General features: G+C 40.5%; 1 protein-coding gene across 1 annotated transcript in view; it reads right to left on the minus strand.

Moving 5' to 3' along the window:
• klhdc8b (kelch domain containing 8B) overlaps window positions 1–22,168 on the minus strand; it is a 131,452-nt gene extending 109,284 nt beyond the window's left edge. Inside the window, exons 1-2 of the mRNA XM_078543316.1 lie at window positions 21,583–22,168; window positions 9,954–10,694 (exon numbers count right to left, since the gene is read on the minus strand). Of these exons, the coding sequence (XP_078399442.1) occupies window positions 9,954–10,329 (376 nt within the window). The 5' untranslated portion in view covers window positions 10,330–10,694; window positions 21,583–22,168. The remainder of the gene's footprint in view (window positions 1–9,953; window positions 10,695–21,582) is intronic.
• Between the last annotated feature and the right edge of the window lie 249 nt (window positions 22,169–22,417).

Consider the following 22,417-nt stretch of genomic DNA (forward strand, 5'->3'; position numbering starts at 1 on the left):
TAGTCATAGGAAAAGGTCAGGAACTTTACATCAAACACAACATGGCATTCCTGGGATCAGAGTGGCATCCTTAGCAGTCTCCATGTTGACTAAAACTGGGGTTAGGATACAACAATGGCAAGTATTACTCCTGGAACCAGGCTGTTTTTCCTTTTCTCCTCTTCGTACTGATAACACATTATCCATCTGGTGGAAACATACGTTGATATTAGATGAAAGTTATTGCATGACTATTTTTCCCTTGAACCTGCTGTGTATTTTCCACATTACTGGTCCATTTTTGCTCCAATAATTTAATAAGGATGAGTAAAACATACTTCTTGTCTGTCAGTAAACACCAAGGGGAGGGTATTCCCCTCGTCGGGCGGGTGTGGCAGAAGGGCCCGGGAACGGCCGCGAGACTGGCCACTGCCCACAATCGGGCTCCGATTGCGACTTCACACTGGCTGGCCAATCAACATGAAAGGCGCGCTAAGAGCCTCAGTGCTGCCAGGGTGGGGGCGGGAGGAGCTCGAGCGCTGAAGTGGACGCTCGGAGCTGCCTCAGGGGACTGAAGGATTTTAAAATGGAAAATAAACTTTTTACATATGTTATAAACATGTCCCCACATGTGACTCAGTCGCATGAAGATGAACATGTGAAAAAGGATGGTAAAAAGTTTTTATTGTTTTGTTTAGTCACCGTTGGAAACCTCATCCCGCCCGTGGATGAGGTTTCGTTAGAAATGCAAAGGCTGCCTGGCCTATTCACCTGCCCGCCAACAAAACGGTATATTATCCTCTGCAACACACAAAACAATTCTTAAATCAGCAGGTAAAACAGCAAACTTTGGGACAGATCCAATAAACACAATAATTCAGTTACAGTGGTTGGTGGTAATACAGTTTTCTAGCAAAAGTAAAAGGAAGCAGGGATAAATATCACAGTGCATTTGCTGGTCAGCAACAAAGAGAACAAACAAAAAACAAAGAAATGTACAGCACAGGAACAGGCCCTTCGGCCCTCCAAGCCTGCGCCGATCATATTGCCCGTCAACTAAAACATTTTGCACTTCCGGGGTCCGTATCCCTCTATTCCCATCCTATTCATGTTATTTGTCAAGCTGCCTTTTAAAAGAGAAAATTTCAGATAGTTTGAAAACACAAAGGAAGACTATGTTTTTCATTATTTGTAGCTGAACAATACAATTAGACCTGCTTTTGGAAGTAATTTGATTTCTCCTCCTTTGTCTGATAACGTGAAAAGTAGCTTGAAGAAATTCTGCAATATTCCATATTCATAAATTCTTAAATGAATGTAATTTCTAGGGCTCCCAGACAAACCTCACCTCTTGATCTGTCATCTGAGATCGCTCAGAGAAATGAAAAGTAATGTAGCTGGTACTTTAACATAACTCATGCAGGTTAAAAATTTTAAACAAGCATGTATTACACATCATTTTATCTCAACAGAGTGAGTGTGTACTTCATATACTTTAACAGTGCCTGAAGATGTGCTTCTTTTAGAATGAGGCATGTATGATTCATACTGCACTTTATATAGACAGAATGCCTGGCATAGGCTCAAATCCTGTTCATAAAATATGAGCTTGTTTGGAATAGTCAATATTACAAAATTGGAAGAGCAAGGCTGAAATCCCATACCCTGTTCCGTTAATCTCTTGCTAAAATCAAAAAAATTGCTTTAGATTGAATGGTCAATTCCTGGTTATATATAGGAGTCTGGGGCTTGGCTATTCAATGACTTTCTAGGGATGGGTAGATACAGTCAAGTCCTGGGAGTATTGGTTTCCCTTTCTGTATCATAAAATTATGTAAATGATAAACAAAATATTGTATTCTATAACAAAAACAAAAACAAAAATACCTGGAAAAACTCAGCAGGTCTGGCAGCATCGGTGGAGAGGAGCACAGTTGATGTTTCGAGTCCGCATGACTCTTCAACAGAACTGTATTCTATATATTGATAATGTTCAATTATTTTGATTTCATTTAACAAATTGTACTTGTGTTGTATTTCTATAATAACAGAAGAACAGATATAGAGGCCACAAGGCCAGCTAGTACAGAAAATGGTAAAGCTTTACATTTGTGCAATAGGCCAGAATTAATTCATATTGCTAGGACAAAGTACCCGTGGAAAACTGTTTCATTCCTTATCAGTAGCATACTTACCTGGATTTGGTCAAATATTCACCAGAAATAACATAAAGGAAAATGAATAAATAGCTGAACAAGTCATCAAAGCAGGGAGGTGGAAATGCAAGACAAAGCCCAATAGATAGTGAGACGTTCATTTGCAGCAGTTACCTCTCTGACATGATAATATAATGGATATTTCTCAAAAAGGCTGGCACAGGCCTCTTTAAGTACTTTGTAATAACATAAAAACTTTATACTTCTCAGCATAACGTTGTAACACATTGGTTCTCCAACACTGTCATTCAGTGCTGTAAGGTTCCTTCACAATGTAGAGTATTAGCTTACAATGCAAGAGCACTATAGTAATTATCTTGAAGAATGTAATTCTTTTTAACTACAAGTCTAGATTTTTACAACAAATGGATTTTGTTTCATGACTTGCTATGGATTTCAGAACCTTACCCTGATTCTAAAAGGCCAGAATTGAATTCTTTTATTTTCTGATACTGTTTGTTTTATGCCTCAAACAAGATTTAAAATATACTAACACCTATAATTCAAATTGTTAGCTATGAAACTTTTCAATCAGAATTCTTAAGTAACTAGAATAGATAAATCCTGATCTTACATCAAAAAACAAGTTAAAACTGGTGGTGTATCAAATAAACTAAAGCATTATTTTGTTTTTTTTGGCCATTTCTAGTTTTAACTTGTTTCTCATTTGGAATGAGGGTTTAGTTATTGAACAATTTAGTTTAAATGGTTGAGAGACATTAAGTGCGTTTTAAATTTTAAATGAGGTAAAAAACAGCATTAGAAATAAAAAATACTATGATAATCAACTGATTTTCTTCAAGGAATTTATTTGCCTTCACTCTGTTCATGTCAGTGTTTAAATCGTAGCATACAGAAAGTCTTACTGTGTCGCTGAGATGCAGCAGGAAGCAGTGTAGGAATGAGTCAGCAGTCACATTACTCCATTTTATCAATGGGTCACAGAACCTTTACATCAAATCATAACGCCCACTGCAAAACAATGGTATCTCACAGTTGTTACATGTTTGTTTTAAATGTAGTAGGGCTTTTATCTAGTATAAATTAGTAACCGAGTATGTCCATCACATAACCAGTTACTAAAAGAATTGCATAATGACTTATTTTCATATGTACCAAGATGTTCCATAGTTTGGAATCTGCAGTTGAGTGAAGCAGGCTTCTGATTAAAAGGGAGCTACTTTCAAGGAAATAAATATTTGGCAAATTTTGGATTGATGGGAAAGGAGTCAAAAGGTTGTTATGGTAGATTGACAACAGATACAGTTAACGCAATGATGACTTTTGTGAAAATTATCTGCTTAGAGATTAAGTGCTTGTAACAAAATATTTTTGCATTACAGAGTAAAGGGTACAATTCCAAAAAGGGCCGAAGCAGTTTGAGAAATCAATTAATAAAGCATATGGGATCTGGACTTTGTAAACAGGGGCATGGATTACAAATGCAAGCTTGTTATGATAAACCTGTGTAAATGCTGGTTCAGCCTCAGCTGGAGTTTTCTGTCAGATTCTGGGTGCACTTTAGGAAGGATCTGAAGGCGTTAGAGTGTGTGCAGAAAAGAGTCACAAGAATGGTTCGAGGAATGAGGAACTTCAGTTGCACGGATAGATTGGAGAAGCTGGTGCTGTACTCCTTGGAGAAGAGAAGATTAGGCGAAGATTTGATTTAAGTGTTCGAAATCATGGGGCAGGATTTTACGTGTCGGCGAGCAGGGGAGGGACCTGCTCGCCAACGCGTAAAATTACGCGGGATGATGTCGGGCGGAACTCCCGACGTCACGGCGCCCCATTTAAATTTTCAGGTAGGCGGGGGTGCAGCAAAATCTGCTGCACGCCCACCGACCTGTCAATGACCAATCGAGGCCATTGACAGAGTCAATTAAGTTATTAAAGGACCTGCCCGTCCAACCTTAAGGTTGGCGGGCAGGCCAGGAGCCCCAGCGCAAATTAGAAAAAGCATGAAACCTCATTCACGGGCGGGATGAGGTTTCATGTAGGTTTTAAAAAAACTTAATGAAGTTTTTGTAAAAATTATGGACATGTCCCAACTCATGTGACAGTGAGTCGATCTCCCTGAGGCTGCACTTAGCCTCAGGGAGATGAGTGCGCTCTTTCGTGCGCGTGCGCGAAAGAGCGCACTCTCGATTTTGGGATTAACCGCCCCCCCACCCCCCCCTCCCCTGCACAGGGAGCGCATAGCACTTCTGTGTGGATGTCACGCTGGGTGGGTCTTAATTGGCCCGCCCACGTAAAATGGTGCCGCACCCCCAACGGGGGGTGCCAATCGGAAGCGCGCCTGTGCGAGCCCGCCCTTCAACTTCGCCCCTGACAGGGGAAAAATCCTGCCCATGAGGGGTCTGAACAAGGTAGACAGGGAGGAACGGTTCCTTTTGGCAGAAGGGTCAAGAACCAGAGGATATTGATTTAAGGTATTTTGCAAAAGAAGCAATGTTGACATGCGGAAAAATGTTTTTACACAACATGTGGTTAGGATCTGAAGAATGAGGATGTGGTGATGGCAGATTCAAGCAAGGTAAAAGAGAATTGGATAATTGTCTGAAGTGAAAAGATTTGCAGAGCTATGGGGTAAAGGCAGGCAAGTGGGACTAGGTGAGTTGCTCTTCCAGAGAGCTGGCATGGACATGATGGGCCAAATGGCTTTCTTCCATGTCGTAACCATTCTATAGTTCTATGAAGGTGATGCAGTTTTAATTATACTTCACAGCAATGTCAGCAACAAAATTGGTTGCCCTTATAGTTGAGATGTATTTGTATGTTTAGGAAGACAGACCATACCGAATATCACAAAGATTTGATGGACAATACAATAAAGTCTATTAAGTGATGAATAAATATACTAAAAAACATATTTTCAACATATATTATAGTACAGTGCTGACTATTGCATCTAATTATATCTTGCCTTGAGAGGATTAGAAATATTCACAATTGGAATCACCAACAATTTCTTAAGATTCCATCACTCACAAGTTAATCATGAAATCAGTTATCAACCTCACACCTTCTAAAAAAAGGACAAGTAAAATAGGCTGAAAGTCATGACGGGCGTGGTGAAATGGCTGATTAGGAGTTAACTCTGAAAAATATTTGGAAGCCTAAATACATTACTTCTAATGGGCACAGGAAACTCAATGGAAATAGTGGAATAAGATTTCAATTTCCTCCACAAATCATGATTAGATCTCATTTGTTGAGTTTAGAGAATCTAAGATATTTCCTACTGTCAGAGTGGAGGGTACTGTATTCTTTTCATTAGTTCATCAGTTTCTTCTGTTGCTATGCACCTGCAGCCATGATCTACTAGAAAATTATATCTGCTGCCTATTTTGCTAATGTACTAGATATGCTTATGAAACTTCTTTATAATACTATCATTATTCAGATCAGTTTGAACTTGGACTAAAAGCCTCTGCTGATTAATGTCAAGGTTGTCAATGGTACAGTGCACTGAAAGCATCTTTACTGTATTACATTATTCTATTGTCATGAAATGACATTAATGTGTATAATGTTATTGGAAATTATTTTTAAATTGTAATTGTAATGGGTCTGTGTCTTTGTGTGTGTCTGTGAGTGGCTTAATTGGATTAATGACAGCTAGTCTGGATGCTTTGATGTATTGTAGTATTGAGATGTTAATTAGATAAATGTAAGGGATGGAAGGTAAAGAATACATTTGCATTTGTTGAATAAACCATTCAGAAGAACGGGTGAAATCTTGCACCTAGCTGGGAGGCACCAAGCAATGTGTTTATATTACTAATAAAATTGGTGGAATGAAAGGATTATTGTCAGGAGAGGTAAAATTAAAAGAATCTAGTAATGCAATGGAAAATTTACATTCAAAGGAGAAGCTAGGCATACACCGAAAGGAGTTTGTGTGTGTGAGTCAGAGGCATTAAAGATTTAACCAGCCTGTAAGCCTAGGGCTACGTCTGAGAAGGAAACAAATTGAAAGGAACCTCATTTTGAATTTGTAAGGTCAAATGTGCTTTTCCTGGTGTCTATGGGTTATTGTTGCCTTGGTGAAGATTTACCTGGGAGTGATTACTTTGGGGATTTGTTTAAAAGTTATTATGGTAGTAATTAGTAGACATGTGTATGTGTTTAAATTTGGTGCTAAATTAATAAATGTTTAATTTAGTTTTATATAAAAACCTCTTGAGGCTTGGTGGTTTTATTCCTGAATTCAGAACTGCATCTCAAACATACCCATTGAAAATATAGGTTATGACAGTTGTTCAAGTTTCCCTCTGGGATTTAAACAACTCAGCCTTTACCAACTGCTGCGTCATAACACTAATACAGAACGGAGGCAAATGCTGATAACATTGAAGAAAGATGAATTCCAGGACTGAAGACATTATACTGTAAAGATAGACACATATAGATTATTAAGCAAATAAGCTAGATGGATAACATTGAGGCTACAATGTTGTTAACACTAAAACACATAGGATTTTCATCACAACATGGAGTAATGTAAGAAAGGAGATTGCTACAAGGACAATAGGTTGTTATAGAGCATGTAACAAAGGTTTTGTACAACAAAGCCATGGCTTGGGGAAAGCAATGATAGGAAGTCACAGTGGGATACAAAAAGAGATGAGGCCCCTCATCCCTATCTGGAAATCTGTAAAAGACAGATGGTGGTGGTGAGGAAGTTCCTCCAGTTTATGACAGTTTAATGCCAAGCATTTGCCCAGTTCCTGGCAGTTATCCAATTCCTTAGGATTTGGTCAAAGATATCCTGGAGATTTTAGAAAGCTGATTGCTTTGGAGGGCACGTGTTCATTTTATGGTCACGAAGAGGTACATATTTGTCCTAGATACGATGGTATTGGCTTGAAGGGTGAGTAAAGATGCATCCATATTTCCATTTGGCTAGGCTCCATTTCATGAAGAACTGAATCACAGAATCATAGAATGGTTATAGCACAAAACAATATCATTCAGCCCATCCTGGCTGTGCTGGCTCTCTACAAGAGCAATTCACCTAGTGCCACTCTCCCACCTTTTCCCTGCAAACCTACAAATATTTCCTCTTCAGATAATGATACAATTTTCTTTTGAAAGCCACGACTGAATCTGCTTCCACCATATTTTCAGACAGCGCATTCTAGTTCCTAACCACTTGCTGCATAAAAAGTTTTTTCTCATGTCACCATTGCTTTTTTTGTCAATCACCTTAAATCGGTGTCTTCTGACTCTTGATCCTTCCACCAATGGGAACAGTTTTTATCTAATCTGTGGGAACACCTCATAATTTTGAATACATCAATCAAATCTCTTAATCTTCTCTTCGCAAAGGAGAACAGCTTCTCCAATCTGTCCATGTAACTAAAGACCCACATCACTGGAACCATTCGTGTGAATCTTTTCTGCACACACTCACATCCTTCCTAAAGTGTGGTGCCGAGTACTGGGCGCAATACTCCAGTTGTGTTATCATAACTTGAGGTATTCAAAATTATGAGGTGTCTGGACAGAGCAGATAGCGAGAAACTGTTCCTATTAGTGAAAGGAGTGAGAATCAGAGGACACCAATGTAAGGTGACTGACAAAAGAAGCAATGGTGACATGAGGAAAAACTTTTTCACGCAGAGAGTGTTTAGGATCTGGAATGCACTGCCTGAAAATGTGGTAGAGGCAGATTCAACCATGCATTTCAAAAGAGAATTGTATCATTATCTGAAAATGAAAAAATTTCAGTGCTACAGGGAAAAGACGGGGGAGTGGCACTTGGTGAATTGCTCTTGTAGAGAGCTGGCACAGCCAGGATGGGCTAAATGGCATCCTCCTGTGTTGTAACTATTCCATAGTTCTATGATTCAGTTCTGTTTGAAATGGGGCCTTCTCATTTAGCCAAATGGAAATATAGATGCATCTTTACCCACTCCTCAAGCCAATCTGATAGTATCTTGGATAAATATATACCTCTTCAGGACCAGAAAATGAACATGTGTCCTCCAAAGCAATCAGCTTTCCAATAGCTAGAGGAAATCTTTCACCAAATCTTAAGGAATTGGATAACTGCCAAGTATTGGGCAAATGCTTGGCATTCCACGGTCATAAGCTGGGAGCACTTCCTCACCACCATCATACATCATTAGACAGTACTTCACAAACAAAACAGTGGGCAACAGTAACAGGCAGCAGCTGCTTGTCCTTCACCTGCAATGCTGCTATAACATACGTCAGGAGTGTGATGGAATACTCTCCACAAGCTTAGATGAGTGCAGCTCCAACAAGGAGCTTGATATCATCCAGGACAAAGCAGCCTGCTTGATAAACACCTCAAACATTCACTCCCTTCACCACCAGTGCAAAGCAGCAGCAGTGTTTACCATTTACAAGATGCACTGCAGCGACTTGCCAAATCACCTTCAACAGCACTTTCCAAACCTCACCAACCTTGAACAGCAAGGCAGGCAGGTATAAACACCACGATATGAAAGTTCCTTCCTGGTCACACATCATGCTGACTTGAAAATACATTACCATTCCTTTATCATACCATCATTGCGCCAAAACCCTGAAACTCCCCTACCTCCCCCTAACAACACTCCGGGTATATCTACACCACATGTACTGTTTCGGTTCAAGAAAGTCGCTCACCACCATCTTCCCAAGGGCCTTTACAGATGGGCAATGAATGCTGGCTTTACCAGCTCCACTCACATCCCATGAATGAATAAAAGATGGTGAGAAAAATTTCCCAATATTAGAGGCGCCACCCAATTAGAGCTCAAATAGTCCAAATATTTTCATATTAATGCAAAATGGCCTCTGCTGTGTTTTCCATCCAACTTGGCTACATCCCCAATAAACATTAACACCATAAGAAAAAGAGGAAAAAGAAAACAAATGCAATGATGGCATTTTCTTCACCCACTGTAACAAATAATAGTAATAAGATTACAGGGGTAAAATCTGCCTTGGATGGTCACACAAAACAAATGGTATCACATCTTGCAACCGTTATAAGCCCAACCAATATTCAGGGGCATATAATTGGCATCAGATGCGAAGCTACCTATTTTGTGCCCCAACCCAAGTCAATTTTCACCCCATATATCATTTAACTCTCCTTCAATAGCACATTTCTGAAGGAAACATTTTACATCCATTTTGTCAGACAATATTTTCCTCAGGACTCATGATGTCCCCTTTCTCAATCTTACTTGTTGCTAAGCAGCAGCATAAAGTCATGTTGTTAGGGAAGCTTTCGACTTTAGAATTAAAAGCACAGAATAAAAGCAGGGAAATCAAAGCATGGTTCTCTCTAATGCAACTACAAGATTAAATATTTTCGCAACATTTCATTTTCAGTACATTTTCAATAATCAAGAGCTCTGGGAACTTGGTGTTTTGCATCTTATAATGAGCTGTGCACTGTGATTGACCCCTAATATAGCATAGTATGTAACATGAAAAGTCATAAAACAAGATCCAATAACCCTTTCACGGGAATTTTAAATTTAGTTCATCTATTTAACATTGCTTGCCATATATAAAAGCTAAACTATATGTCGATATCACAAGCTCAAAGCAGATTAAAATAATTTATAACCAATTTCTAATTTATATTATCTCACACTATATAAGATATTTCTTCACTTAATACTTTGTAGAGTATATACTGTATGATTGTTTTATCATTAAATTAACTGTAATCTGTAACTTCATGTCCACACTGAAAGTTCAAGTATGTTTGAGAAATATTAAATGACATACCTTTTTTGACAGCTGTTATTCCCATTGATGGTTGTCCCAGTGGTGCCTTTTTCTCCCACTTGCCTTCATCCATATTAAAGATGTCAACTGATCCCAAAGGGCTCTGCTCCTCATTCATGCCGCCAATAATGAGGATTTGTTTGTTCAGAATGACTGCTGCTGCCCCAGCTCGAGGAGTGGGCATTGAGGGTAGCCCTGTCCACTTCTGACTGACAACATCCAACATTTCAACTTTGTCCAGGGGCAATCCTGTATCACTACAGCCCCCAAGAACAAACAACTGCCTATCCTGATACACTGGAGTGCAGTACACACGCTTGGTAGGCATGGGAGGGAAGTCTTCCCAGTACATGGACTTTACACTACTCACTGCCATACCTCAAGTTCCAGCAATAATTTGTTCTCACTGAGCCTCCACAGAACATGAGATTCCTTTATTTAGATATTCCAGAGCACAAAAACACAGCAGAGCTCATCGCTGAAACATGTCAAGAAATAACTAACTGGAAAGAGGATTGTGATCACTGGAATTCCACAGAGATAAACCTAGAATACATTCTATTGTGAGCGCTTCAGTCAAAGTTTCACAAAGTTGACTTTTTAACGTTGTTTTCATTTGGGAGTCCAAGGGCAGAATGTGGAAACGAATGACTTGAGAAGGAAAGGAGAGCACAATGGAGTAATCTGCATCCCAGAACAGGCTACCATCTCATATTCTTCTCAGGCAGGTATGGCTTAAACCTTCATTAAAGGAATAAAAGCATATGTCAGTAGTTGTTTTCCTACATTAGTGAATGTTTCTCTACTTTAAAAATTATCATTTGTTTTCATCATCTATGACAATATATATCCATTTTTGGCTTACACATTAATACACATCTATAATTCTAGCATATTCTGTAATCTTCAGGATGTATGATGGAAGTCACCACCTAAAATCTAATTTTATTTAACACTGCCTAAACCTAAATCTGCAACAGTCCAAATTGGGTGAACATTTAAATCTTTTGTATCAGATTTTGTAAAGTCTGCCTTTTTAAGATCCCAATAGCACATATTTACACATTTACAGAGAGATATTTTACCCATATTTTTCCTTTGAGTAGATGTAATCATTTCTGATGCAAGCTCATTGGCCTGAAACATTGTCCCGAGATTATTGCTGAAGTGAGGAACATGCCCAGGAGGGTGAAATTTTCCGGGAATTTGAAGGCCCTGCCAGACTGAGGGAAAACAGTGATAGTAATATAATGTAGGCCACCTCCCACTCACAGCCAGCCTAATGAACAACCTAGCTGGCGGCGGTACCCTTGGACCTCTGGAGTCTACCAAGAATCTATCCTTGCCCTGTCCAAAAATACAATGGGTAGATTTTAATGCCGTCTCCATGGCGAGCTTGGTAGTGGGGGTGCATTTAATCAGACAGGATGATGGTGGGTTTGGATCCCGCTACTTTCCCACTACACACCCGACTAAACTCATGGTCGACTTGCCTGCCTGCCCCGCCACCAATTGAGGACGTTAAGTGGGCAATTAATGCCAACTTGAGGACCTCATCCTGCACCACTGGTATTCACCCAGCAGCAGATAGGGGAGTAGGATGTGGGAAGCCCAAAAAAGCAAACCCTGTCAGGAATGCTTGCACGCTCCCTGGTTTGGTGGGGTGGGGGGTTGCTCCCTCATTCAAAGGCACTCAACCCCTGATCGGGGGACCCTGACATCATGAAGAGGGAGCCCAGTGAGAGCAACTCCCCTCCCTTTGCTGCCAAGCCCCTCCCCAATCTTCCCTGAAAACCCCCTCCCACCATCGCTTACCTGTGCCAGGGTCCATTGACAATCTTTGGTCTCAGGTAGGTGTAGTGCCAGCAATAACCAACATCTCCCAGTTGGCACTGTCGAGCAATGAAGGGCTGCATTGGCCCTCTGCTCTTGGTGGGCAGGAAATCTGCCCCCAGGCCTTTGATCCCAGGGAAGGCCCGTTGCTGCCCAGTTAAGTGCCTGATTTGGCAGGCCTTCCCGAAAAGAGGCGACGCAGGGTTCTAACTGGTCCTCCAGCCAGTGGGCAAAACCCCCATCCCCTCCATTAAATACTGCCCAGTATGAGGTTCAAGATGTTTGCTGATGACATCCAGCTCTGCTTCACCAGCAGCTCTCTCAACTCCTCCACTGTCTCTAAATTGTCAGACTGCTTGTCCGACATCCTGTACTGGTTGAGCAGGAATTTCTTCCAATATTGGAAAGACTGAAGCATTATTTTTGATCCCCACACAAGCTCTGACACAAGCCACAACCACCGACTTCATCCTTCTCCCTGGCAACGGTCTGAGATTGAACCGCATCATTAGCAACCTTGAGTAATTTCTGACCCTGAGGTGAGCTTCCAACCACATATCCACAGCCATCACCAAGATCACTTATTTTCAGCTCTATAACATCACCCAACTCTGCCTGCATCTTGGCTCATGAGCTGCTGAAATGTAATGCCTTGTTTTCAAATTTCTCCTTGCTTTCAAATTTCTCCATGCCCTCACATATCCCTATCACTGAAACCTTCTCCAGTCTTACAATCTGTTGATAGCAGACTTGTCTCCAAATTCGGAGGTTATGGGTTCAAGACATGCACCGGAGCATCAAATGTTAGTGCAGTACTGAGGGGGTGCTGTGGAGCCCTATCTGCTCTCTCAGGCAAACATCAAATATCCCTTGGCACCATTTTGAAGAAGAGCCCTAGCCAATATTTCTTCTTAAATTAACATCAGAAGAACAGATTATTTGGTCATCATCACATTGCTCTCGGCAGGAGCTTGCTGTGTACAAACTGGCTACCATGTTTCCTACATTACAGTAGTGAGCACACTTCAAAGGTGCTTCATTAAGCTGTAAAATTCTTTGGAATGCCCTGAAGTTGTGAAAAGTGCTTTATAAATGCAAGTCTTTCTTTATTTTAGAAGTCTCTGCACTCTTCTAATTCTGGCCCCTTACACATCTCAGCAAGTAATTAGGAAAGTTAATAGAATGTTATCATTTATTGAGAGGGGAATTGAATACAAAAGTAGGGAGATTATGCTTCAGTTGTACAGGGCACTAGTGAGACCACATTTGCAATATTGTGCACAGTATTGGCCACCTTATTTAAGGAAGGATGTAAATGTGTTGGAAGCAGTTCAAAGAAGGTTTACCAGACTAATGCCTGGAATGGGTGGGTTGTTTTATAAGGAAAGGTTGGACAGACTAGGCTTGTGTCTGCTGGAGTTTGGAAGAGTAAGGGGCTACTTGATTGAAACATATAAGATCCTGAAGGGTCTTGACAGGGTGGATGTGGATAGTATGCTTCCTCTTGTGGGAGAATCTAGAACTAGGGGTCACTGTTTAAAAGTAAGGGGTTGCCCATTTAAAACAGAGATGAGGTGAATTTTTTTCACTCAGAAAGTTATGAGTCTTTGGAACTCTCTTCCTGAAAAGATGGTGGAAGCAGAGTCTTTTAATATTTTTAAGGCAAAGGTGGATAGGTTCTTGGTAAGCAAGGTGGTAGGTTGGATGCAGATTTCTCATGTTACTCCTAGATCAGCCATGATCTTATTAAATGGCGGAGCAGGCTCGAGGGACTGAATGGCCTACTCCTGCTCCTTATTTCTTGTTCGCATGTATCTCCTATTTAAATCACTTGGCATTAGTGGCTCTGGCATTAGACCCTGGAGTTCCCTCCCTACACTTGTCTCCCTCTCTACTTCTCTCTCCTGCTTTAAGGTGCTCCTTAAAACCTACCTCTTTGACCAAGCTTTTGATTAACTGTCCTATATATCTCCTTATGTGGTTCAGTGTCAGATTTTGTTCAATACCACTCCTGTGAAGCACCTTGCTGCATTTAATTATGTTAAACATAAGCTACTATCGTTGTTGTTTTGGAGTGATCTCTGGCACTGGGAAGGGAGTTCCAGGCATTGATCAGTAGGGGTGAGGGAGGTTGGCTCAGTGTGATGGCTGGAGTTCAGGCTGGTGGAATTGAGAGGCCTGGCTTGGGGCATGGGGGTGAGGGCTGGGAGGCCTATTCCATCTGGCCCATAAGGACTGCCAAAAGAGTCACTCGCCTTGAGGAACCAGCAGCTTCAGCTTTGGATCAGCTACCGGCAACCACACAGCTCAGACTCCCTCTCACACTATTACGTTTAATTTGCGACACCCAATTATGTCATCAGGGCTTTGGTACGTTAATTGCCTTTTGTGGAGTAGCAGCCGTGGCTTGATTCCTGCACTTTAAAATTTAATGGGTTAGAGATGGGGTCAATTTGGGACCAGGTTACAAGCTCCTGAAATTGTAAATCCTCTCCTTTCATTGGGGGAGGGGGGAGGGTTGAAATTGGGGTGATTAACTCTGCTTCTCTGTCCATGATGCTGTCTGATCTGTGAGTGTTTCCAGCATTTTCTGTTTCTACAATCAGATTTCCAGTATCCACAATATATTGCTTTTGTAGCCATTTTTAAAGTTGTTCCAATTATATTTTTGACTTGGTATGAATGGAGCCTAGACATAGGGATGGACAGTATAGATAGAGAGCTTTTTAAAAAAAATAATGTAATGATTTATCTTTCCCATCTATTAATTCATTCACACCTAAGTGGATGGCACCCCATCCACAAACATTCATTCATTCCACCACCAATGCACAGTGGCAGCAGTGTGTATCATCTACAAGATGCACTACAGGAACTCACCAAGGCTCCTTAGACAACACCTTCCAAGCCCATGACTGCTACCATCTAGAAGGACAAGGGCAGTACATACATCGGAACCCCACCACCTGCAAGTTCTCCTCCAAGCCACTCACCATCCTGACTTGGAAATATATTGCTGTTCCTTCACTGTCACTGAGTCAAAGTCCTTGAACTCCCTCCCTATCAGCACTGCAATGGTTCAAGAGGGCAGCTCACCACCACCTTCTCAAGTGCAATTAGGGATAGGTAATTAATGCTGGCCTAGCCAGCGAAACCTACATCCCATGAATAATGAATATAAAAAATAGTAACAGCTCTCAGGCTGCAGTCAACCTGTACCTGACCAGCATACGACGTGTGAGAGTGGTCCCATGTGTTTCCTCTGTTTTTCCTTTACTCTGTGGGGAAGCATCTGGCCTTTGTGCAATAACTGAGATTGGGAATTCATTGTGTGAGAATCTGTGATCATGGATAGGTGCCTCATCACTTTGTAATACAATTACCATGCCATAGTAGTTGTTTAAATTTAATTCCAATAACATCCAACATGTAAGAGCTCCTAAACTGAGACTCATGCAGCATACAAACACTAACAGCTTCACACAATTCTCGGGTCCTTATCAACAATTGTTTAGGCAGCTTTCATACGTGGAATGATTGATCGACTATGTCAGTGTGACAGTGTCAGAATCATTGTTTTAATGGCATATGAGAGCTACCACTAGTGCCCTTTAATATTTGTCTAATATTTGGTACCTGCTGAATCAGAGAGGAGCCCATATTCTTCCTGTAAGTGCCACAGCCTACATACAGAAATCTGTTTCAGGTTTTGTTTTCAGAACCAGCGTTCTGAATTTTTAAACAAGCGCAAAAGATCCATTGACTTGGGGTACAATATAAATAGTTCTTCATTCCAAAAGAACATTGTTTCAGCTGGACTTGAATTTTGATTACTTTAACTCTCAGAGGCTGCACTTTCTTATGAACATTCCACTTATTCATTTGTGAAGCAAACGCGCCTGCCTCGAATAATTTATATCAGGGTTTTCCCTTAACTACAATTACTGAATGCAAAGGCTTCCTTTTCTAATCCACAATAAATCCCAGAATAAATAGCTTTTAATCATTGAGGAGGAAACTTCTCAATTAAGTCACTTATCGTTTTCAAATCAAAATTCAAAAGCAGTGCTAATTGCAATTCCTAACTATTTAATTATTTCATTTCTTATTCATGAATCCAAACTAATTTTGCATTTAATGAACTCTTTTTGTTATTTACCTACATTGATTTAGGTCTGGATTTTACAAATAGCAGAAATGTCACTATGCATGTTCCAATGATTTTAACATTGGACAAGGTAATCAAGGGCAAGAAGGAAGAACTACATATCCTTGTCTGATTTTCTGTTTTCTGAAGAGAAAATAGAACTCCTCCCTATCAGTGTTCTACCAAATTATTGTTTTTAGAAAAACAATCCTGTATGCCCACAAGCACTATCCTTGCTGTGTTTTTATTATAGCCATATGTTTACATGAGGAATTTTTGTAGAGCTATTACTAATTTTGGCACCTCAGTGGCACTCTGTTTCCGGACCAAGTATTTTCTTTTTAAATAGCATAATTTGGGAGGTTTAAATAGGATAATGCTACCAAAAAAAATCAAATAGAGAGATTGCCAGTGGAGCAAAATATCTGCTGGGATTACTTAACTACCATCTACCATCGGTGATCAATACTAAATTCTGGCTTCGTTTTCACACCTCCTCCCCTAGGTACATTTATTTATTTTTTTGTCCTTTTGCAAATAAACTAATAATTTAATTAATGCTAAAGTTGTGCTCAAACCTGAAGGCATTCTGCAAAGCAACACACCCTGAAAACTTCAACTCAAAAACAAATGCTAATCAGAAATCATTGTCACATACTATAGAGATTGTTGACCCTTACATGCACATAATGTTACATGACCACACACTTCCCCTCGATGTAAACCAATCCCAGTGAGTTATGGTAAATAGACCCATACTATAACATGCATTTATATAGCACCACTAATATGGTAAGACATGGCATTTTACAGGAGTCTAATGAAATAAAAATTGATGCTGAGCCAAGGAGGATACATTAGAATAGGTGACTAAAAGTTTGGCCAATGAGATCAATTGTAAGGAGTATCTTAAAAGAGAAGTGAGAGGTGGAGAGGCAGTGATTCAAGGAGGGAATTTCATATCTTAGGACTTAGATTGTTGAAGGCCAATGGAGGGACAATGGAATAGGGGATTCACAAGAGGCTAGATTTAGAAGAATGCAGAGCTCCCAGAATTGTGGGGCGGAGAAGGTCATAGATATAGGGAGGAGAAAGACAGAAATGGAGAGATTTGTACACAAGGATGGGAATTTTAAAATTGAGATGTTGCTGGACGGAGAGCCAATGTAGGTCAGCAAGCACAAATGTGATGGACGATGGGACTTACGGTCAGCTAGGAAATGGGCAGCAGACTTTTGGATGAGTTCCCGTTTACAGAGCGTACAAGGTGGGAGGCCGTCCTGGAATAGATGATTCTGGAAACAACAGACGTTACAGGAGAAGATAACTTAGGCTGCGGCAAAGGCAGGCAATGCTATGTAGATGGAAGTGGACAGTCTTTGTGATGGAAAGGATATGGAATTGGAATTTCAGAGCTAAATAGGACATTGAGGTTATGAACAATCTGGTTCAGCCTGATGGGAGGCAGGGAGGGGGACAGAATCATTACCAAGGGAACAGATTAACAGTGGGAGCTGAAGATGATGACCTTGGTCTTCCCAATCTTTAATTGGAAGAAATTTGTGGCTTATCCCAGAATGGATACCAAACAAGCTATGTGATGTTGTGGTCAGATAGGACTGAGTGTCATTGTCCACATGTGAAACCTAACATCATGTCTTCAGAGCTGTTTCCAAGGAGCAGCATAGAGATGAGAAATAGGAAGAGTTCAAGGATGCATCCTTGGTGGTAATCCAGAGATAACAGAAGAGAAGCCATGCAGGAGATCCTCTGACTATGAACGAATAGGTAAGAGTGGTATCAAGCTTCCACACAACTAGACCATGGAGGAGAGGCATTGATGGAAAATGGTGTGGTGAGTCTTATGAAAACTTGCTGATGAGCGTACATGATGATGGCTAAAGTCACAGTCTACAGTCACAGAGGATGTCATTTGTGATCTTGATTAAGCCAGATTCAGTGGCATAGCATGAACGAAAACCTGACTTGGAGGGTTTCAAACTTGAAGTAGCAAGAAAAATGGGTACGGATTTGGGAGACAACACTTTCAAGGACTTTGGAGGGGAAAGGAAGGACAGGGGTGATGTGAATGGATTTTTTAACAAGGTTGGGCGTTAATGGAAGATTTTGAAAGGAAGGGGGACTGTACCTGAGGAGAGAACAGTTTGTAATATCAATTAGCATGGAAGCCAGTAAAGGAAGTTGAGTGATCAGCAGTCAAGTGGGATATAAATATACATAACTTCTCACATCCTGATGACCAAATCCAAACCTATTTCGAGCACTGACATGCAAAGGTAAATAGACCTTCACCATGGAGGTCACTGACTTCAGAAAATAAATGTTGTATAAGCTCTTTTTTTTATTACTTCATGGAATGCGGGTGTCACTGGCTAGATCAGCATTTATTGCCCATCCCTAATTGCCCTTGTTCAGAGGACATTTAAGAGTCAACCACATTGCTGTGGGTCCGAAGTCACATGTAGGCCAGACCAGGTGAGGACGGCAGATTTCCTTTCCTAAAGGACATTAGTGAATCAGATGGGTTTTTACGACAACTGCAGTCGTTTCAAGGTCATCATCAGACTTTTAATTCCAGATTTTTTTTATTGAATTCAAGTTTCACCATCTGCCATGATGGGATTCAAACCCGGGTCACCCAGAACATTACCCTGGGTCTCTGGACAGTGACAATATCACTATGCCACCACCACTGCCTCCCCTCCTACTTAAGCAGGGACAAAAGCCAAGTCATTTAATAATAGGGTTCAATGTGATTTACGTTGCACGATATGTTTGTAAGAATGTGTATAATTTCCTTTCTGATTGTCCTCACAGGATGCAGTAACTTCAATCCAATTATGGATCCACTCACGGTTTCTGCTGATCTTCTGCTGAAGTTATGGGAACCATTCAAGTCCCACCCCACCCTACTCCACCACTGAGGAAATTCCCCATACTTATTTCACATCCCAGCACCCATTAAAATATTCTCACACTTCAAATATAAACTAAACTGGAAACTGAATGTGCAACTCAGCCTAAAACCAATTCACCTGGAGTTCAATATAAAAAAATAGCTATCTGGTAGGAGTTTCCTATCAAGTTCCTATACTTTCAATGTTCAAATGTAAGTTCATCCCTATCACCATTTTCATAATTCAACCTCAAAATACAAACACGCTAACTGTTCCTAATTGTCGGAGAATAGCTCCTATCTAATAATATGTTGTGAAAATGCAGAACCTCTGTATGTCAGTGCCCAACACACCTCATGGCCAACCTAATCAGAAATATACAAAAAATACTTTTCATGTATGGACATCTATGGTTTCAGGGAACTCTCATAAATATCATGTTAATTAAATGTAAAACAGCCTTGGTAGTATGTGCTGATTGTATGATTTTCTGATTTTTAAAAAAATTTGTGCCTTGACTGATTGTCACCATTTTGTTACCTTTTGTTGAGAAACTAATCCTAGATCAAAGAGCTATGAAAAGAGATTAAGTATATTTGTTCTTGTTGGACTAAAGCAATAATCAAAGTTCTTGTAATCACAAAGGGAATCAGATTGTTGATTGTGGAAATGTTATTTGTGCTGAGAGTCATATTATTAATGCAATAAATCCTCAAGGAGTAGCCAGCTCTCACAATTTATAGAGCAAGCTGCTATTTAGCACTGTGAATGAGGATTTCAAATATGCATAAAAAGAGGTTAGATATCTGATTTCACAACAAGTAAAAAGACAATAGTTTGTTCCCAGCGCCAGAGCAACAGGAGAAATGTCTGAATGAAGGGAATATATTTTCACTTTCTTATCTTACTTTTTCAATCCACAAATGCAAAGTCAATCCCAAATACAATCTGCAAGTGCAAACAATCCAGAACAAATCCATGCCCCTGGCACTCCAACACAAACTTGTATGTGAAAATATTATTTTATAGTCTACACCTCAAAACAAACTATTAATCTAAAACATTAAGATTACTGTCTTTGATATCAGCTAGCAACCATAAACACCTACATATGATATTTGTCTATCTACTATTTTAAATTGTCATTTTAAATGGTGTTGTAGCTGTGTGAAAAATAGCAGGCAGAAAATTGCAATGCAAGACCTTTAATAGCAATTTCTAGGTTTAAACTCTAAACATAAATCAAACACCAAATAAAATATATAAATGTAAATGTAAGTCTAAACCTAAATTCCAAAAAACAAATTCATACTCTTCTGTTTTTAAATACAAACACATGACATGATCACACATAGATAGATTAAATTATACATCAAATTATAAATCCCAATACAAGCATATCCTTAACATTTAAGTAAATATTTACATTTCTAAATCTGAAAAGTAAAGTCTATACTTTAACCCCAAAGACAAACTCAGACATTAATATTACCATAAATACCTTAAAGTAGAAATGCAGAGTAGTATTTTAAGTTGGGTCTTATGTCATGAAGTTTGACCAGTCTTGGCCTGGATTTTACTATAATAGTGGTGCAGTTGCTATAGGGTAAATCTGACAGCAAATTCTGTTGTCCACACATGCACAGTTAAAAACTCAAACCCAGAAGCTGCTGTCAGGGATACTCTACTCCTCCACATGATGTACTGCTGCAATCCTTGTCAATAGACTTGGCACTGAAATCCCTGTAATAACATGAACTTGGGCTAATTATTCAATAGTAGTACACTAAAACAACTGAAAAAGTTAGGGTTTTTACATGTGGGACCAAATTAATTTTGATGATGTCTTAAATGATAATTACTGCTAAACAACCTTTCTCCCCTGATAAAATAATTTTACAAGCATGGAGCCTCATTCTATCAGAAGAAAATTAATATTACAGATTTTTAAAAGAGTATTTTTTTCATTGTATCCTTTATCGTTCACCCTTAATGCTATCTGTAAATGTTACTTTTTATTCTGCTTCCTGCACACGATTCAAAGGTAATTTATACTTCTTGCTTGTTACTTCCTTGTTTAGACTCTGCCTGGCACCATGAGGAAACAATCTGAATGATTGAAGGGCCAATGTTCATAGGCACCACAGATCTTCTCGAGATGGTATCGCACTGAAACAGGCACTAGTGGAAATGCCCACTGACAAGCGCATGGAAAGTCTGTAGGCAGTTGCATGGGCGGTGAACAACGAAAGCTTTTCCTTTACCGCTGAGAAAAAAATCCATGTCGGCCCTTTTTTTTTATCACGGGTCACATACTATGTTCATCACATTGATGTCACCCGTATGACAGTAATGATGCCTTTCAGCATGATTGTTTCTGGTTTGTGTATAAAGGAACAAGAGGTTTTCCAAATTCCCTTTTTAAAAAAATAAAACTCTGCCCTTTTAACCCATAATTCTTAATATGAATTCAGTCCCTATCCCAAGAGTCTCCCTCTCTCTCCCATTGCCAGTTCCACCCGTTTGTTATTCCAGAATTATTCCCAGAACCAAGTTCCACCAAGTAAACACCAATCCTAGACCTGTTGCCTGTGAGTGTTTATACCATTCAGAAATCCTGATAAATCAGGTGGGGGGGGGGGGGAAGAAGCAACACCTTACAAGTCGCTGTGTGCGCATCACAAAAGTTACCAAAGCTGCATTGAGGGTCTGGAGCAGACAGGGACTCTACCTGCTAGCAGTATCCGCACATGGGTGCGCTTCACTCGCTTCCTCCCATTTGCTCAAATGCTGGCAACTCCTGGATTCTGTCACTTTCCCAGATTTCTCCCCGGCTCCGGGTAACCGCGACTTGGCTGTCCGCTTTCTTCAAACTATTCCCGGACCGACGCCAAGTGGCATTTCCACCTCCAGCTGGCAGTTGGGAAGCGGGGTTCCGGCTGGATGCTCAGACTGACTGGGTGTGCTGGCTGGACGCGGGGTTTGCCCCATTCCCTCCCGCCTGTCTGCGCCTTTCCCAATCCCTCCGCCAGGATTTGCTTCTCCTCCTGATCCCGCGCTGGGCGCCTCTGCTCTTGGCTTCTTTCTGTGCTGCGCTTTCACTGGAATTCCCCCGCAGTTTCCCGAAACGCTCCTTCATTGTGGCTGCCGGTCTGAGGCTGGCGTGTTTCTCCCCCCCTCTCTCGCTGTCATTACTTTCTTCCCGATCCCTGCTTTCTCCCGCTTCTGTCGGTGGGTTTGTTTGCTGTGTGTTTGCCTCAGTCTTTCCATGTGCCCCTCTCTGTTTCTGTGGCCCTCTGTTGATTTTTTTTTCTCTCTCCGAGGAAGCTATAAAAAAAAATCTTTTAAAAATCGCGTCACCCAACTTAACCCTTTGAGACTCACTGCCTTCCCCGGACGGGGGTTTCTCAGCTCCCATCAGGTAACTCTTTCGAGTTATCAACAGTCACAGATTGTAACTCTTTCGAGTACAATCACAGTTCTTGGTTTCCGGGAGTGGGACATGAACCCACAACCTTCTGATTCAAAGGCGAGGGTGCTATGAACTGAGCCACAGCTGACACCTC

This window comes from Cetorhinus maximus, chromosome 6, assembly GCF_964194155.1.
Source record: "Cetorhinus maximus chromosome 6, sCetMax3.hap1.1, whole genome shotgun sequence".
Taxonomy (NCBI): Eukaryota; Metazoa; Chordata; class Chondrichthyes; order Lamniformes; family Cetorhinidae; genus Cetorhinus; species Cetorhinus maximus.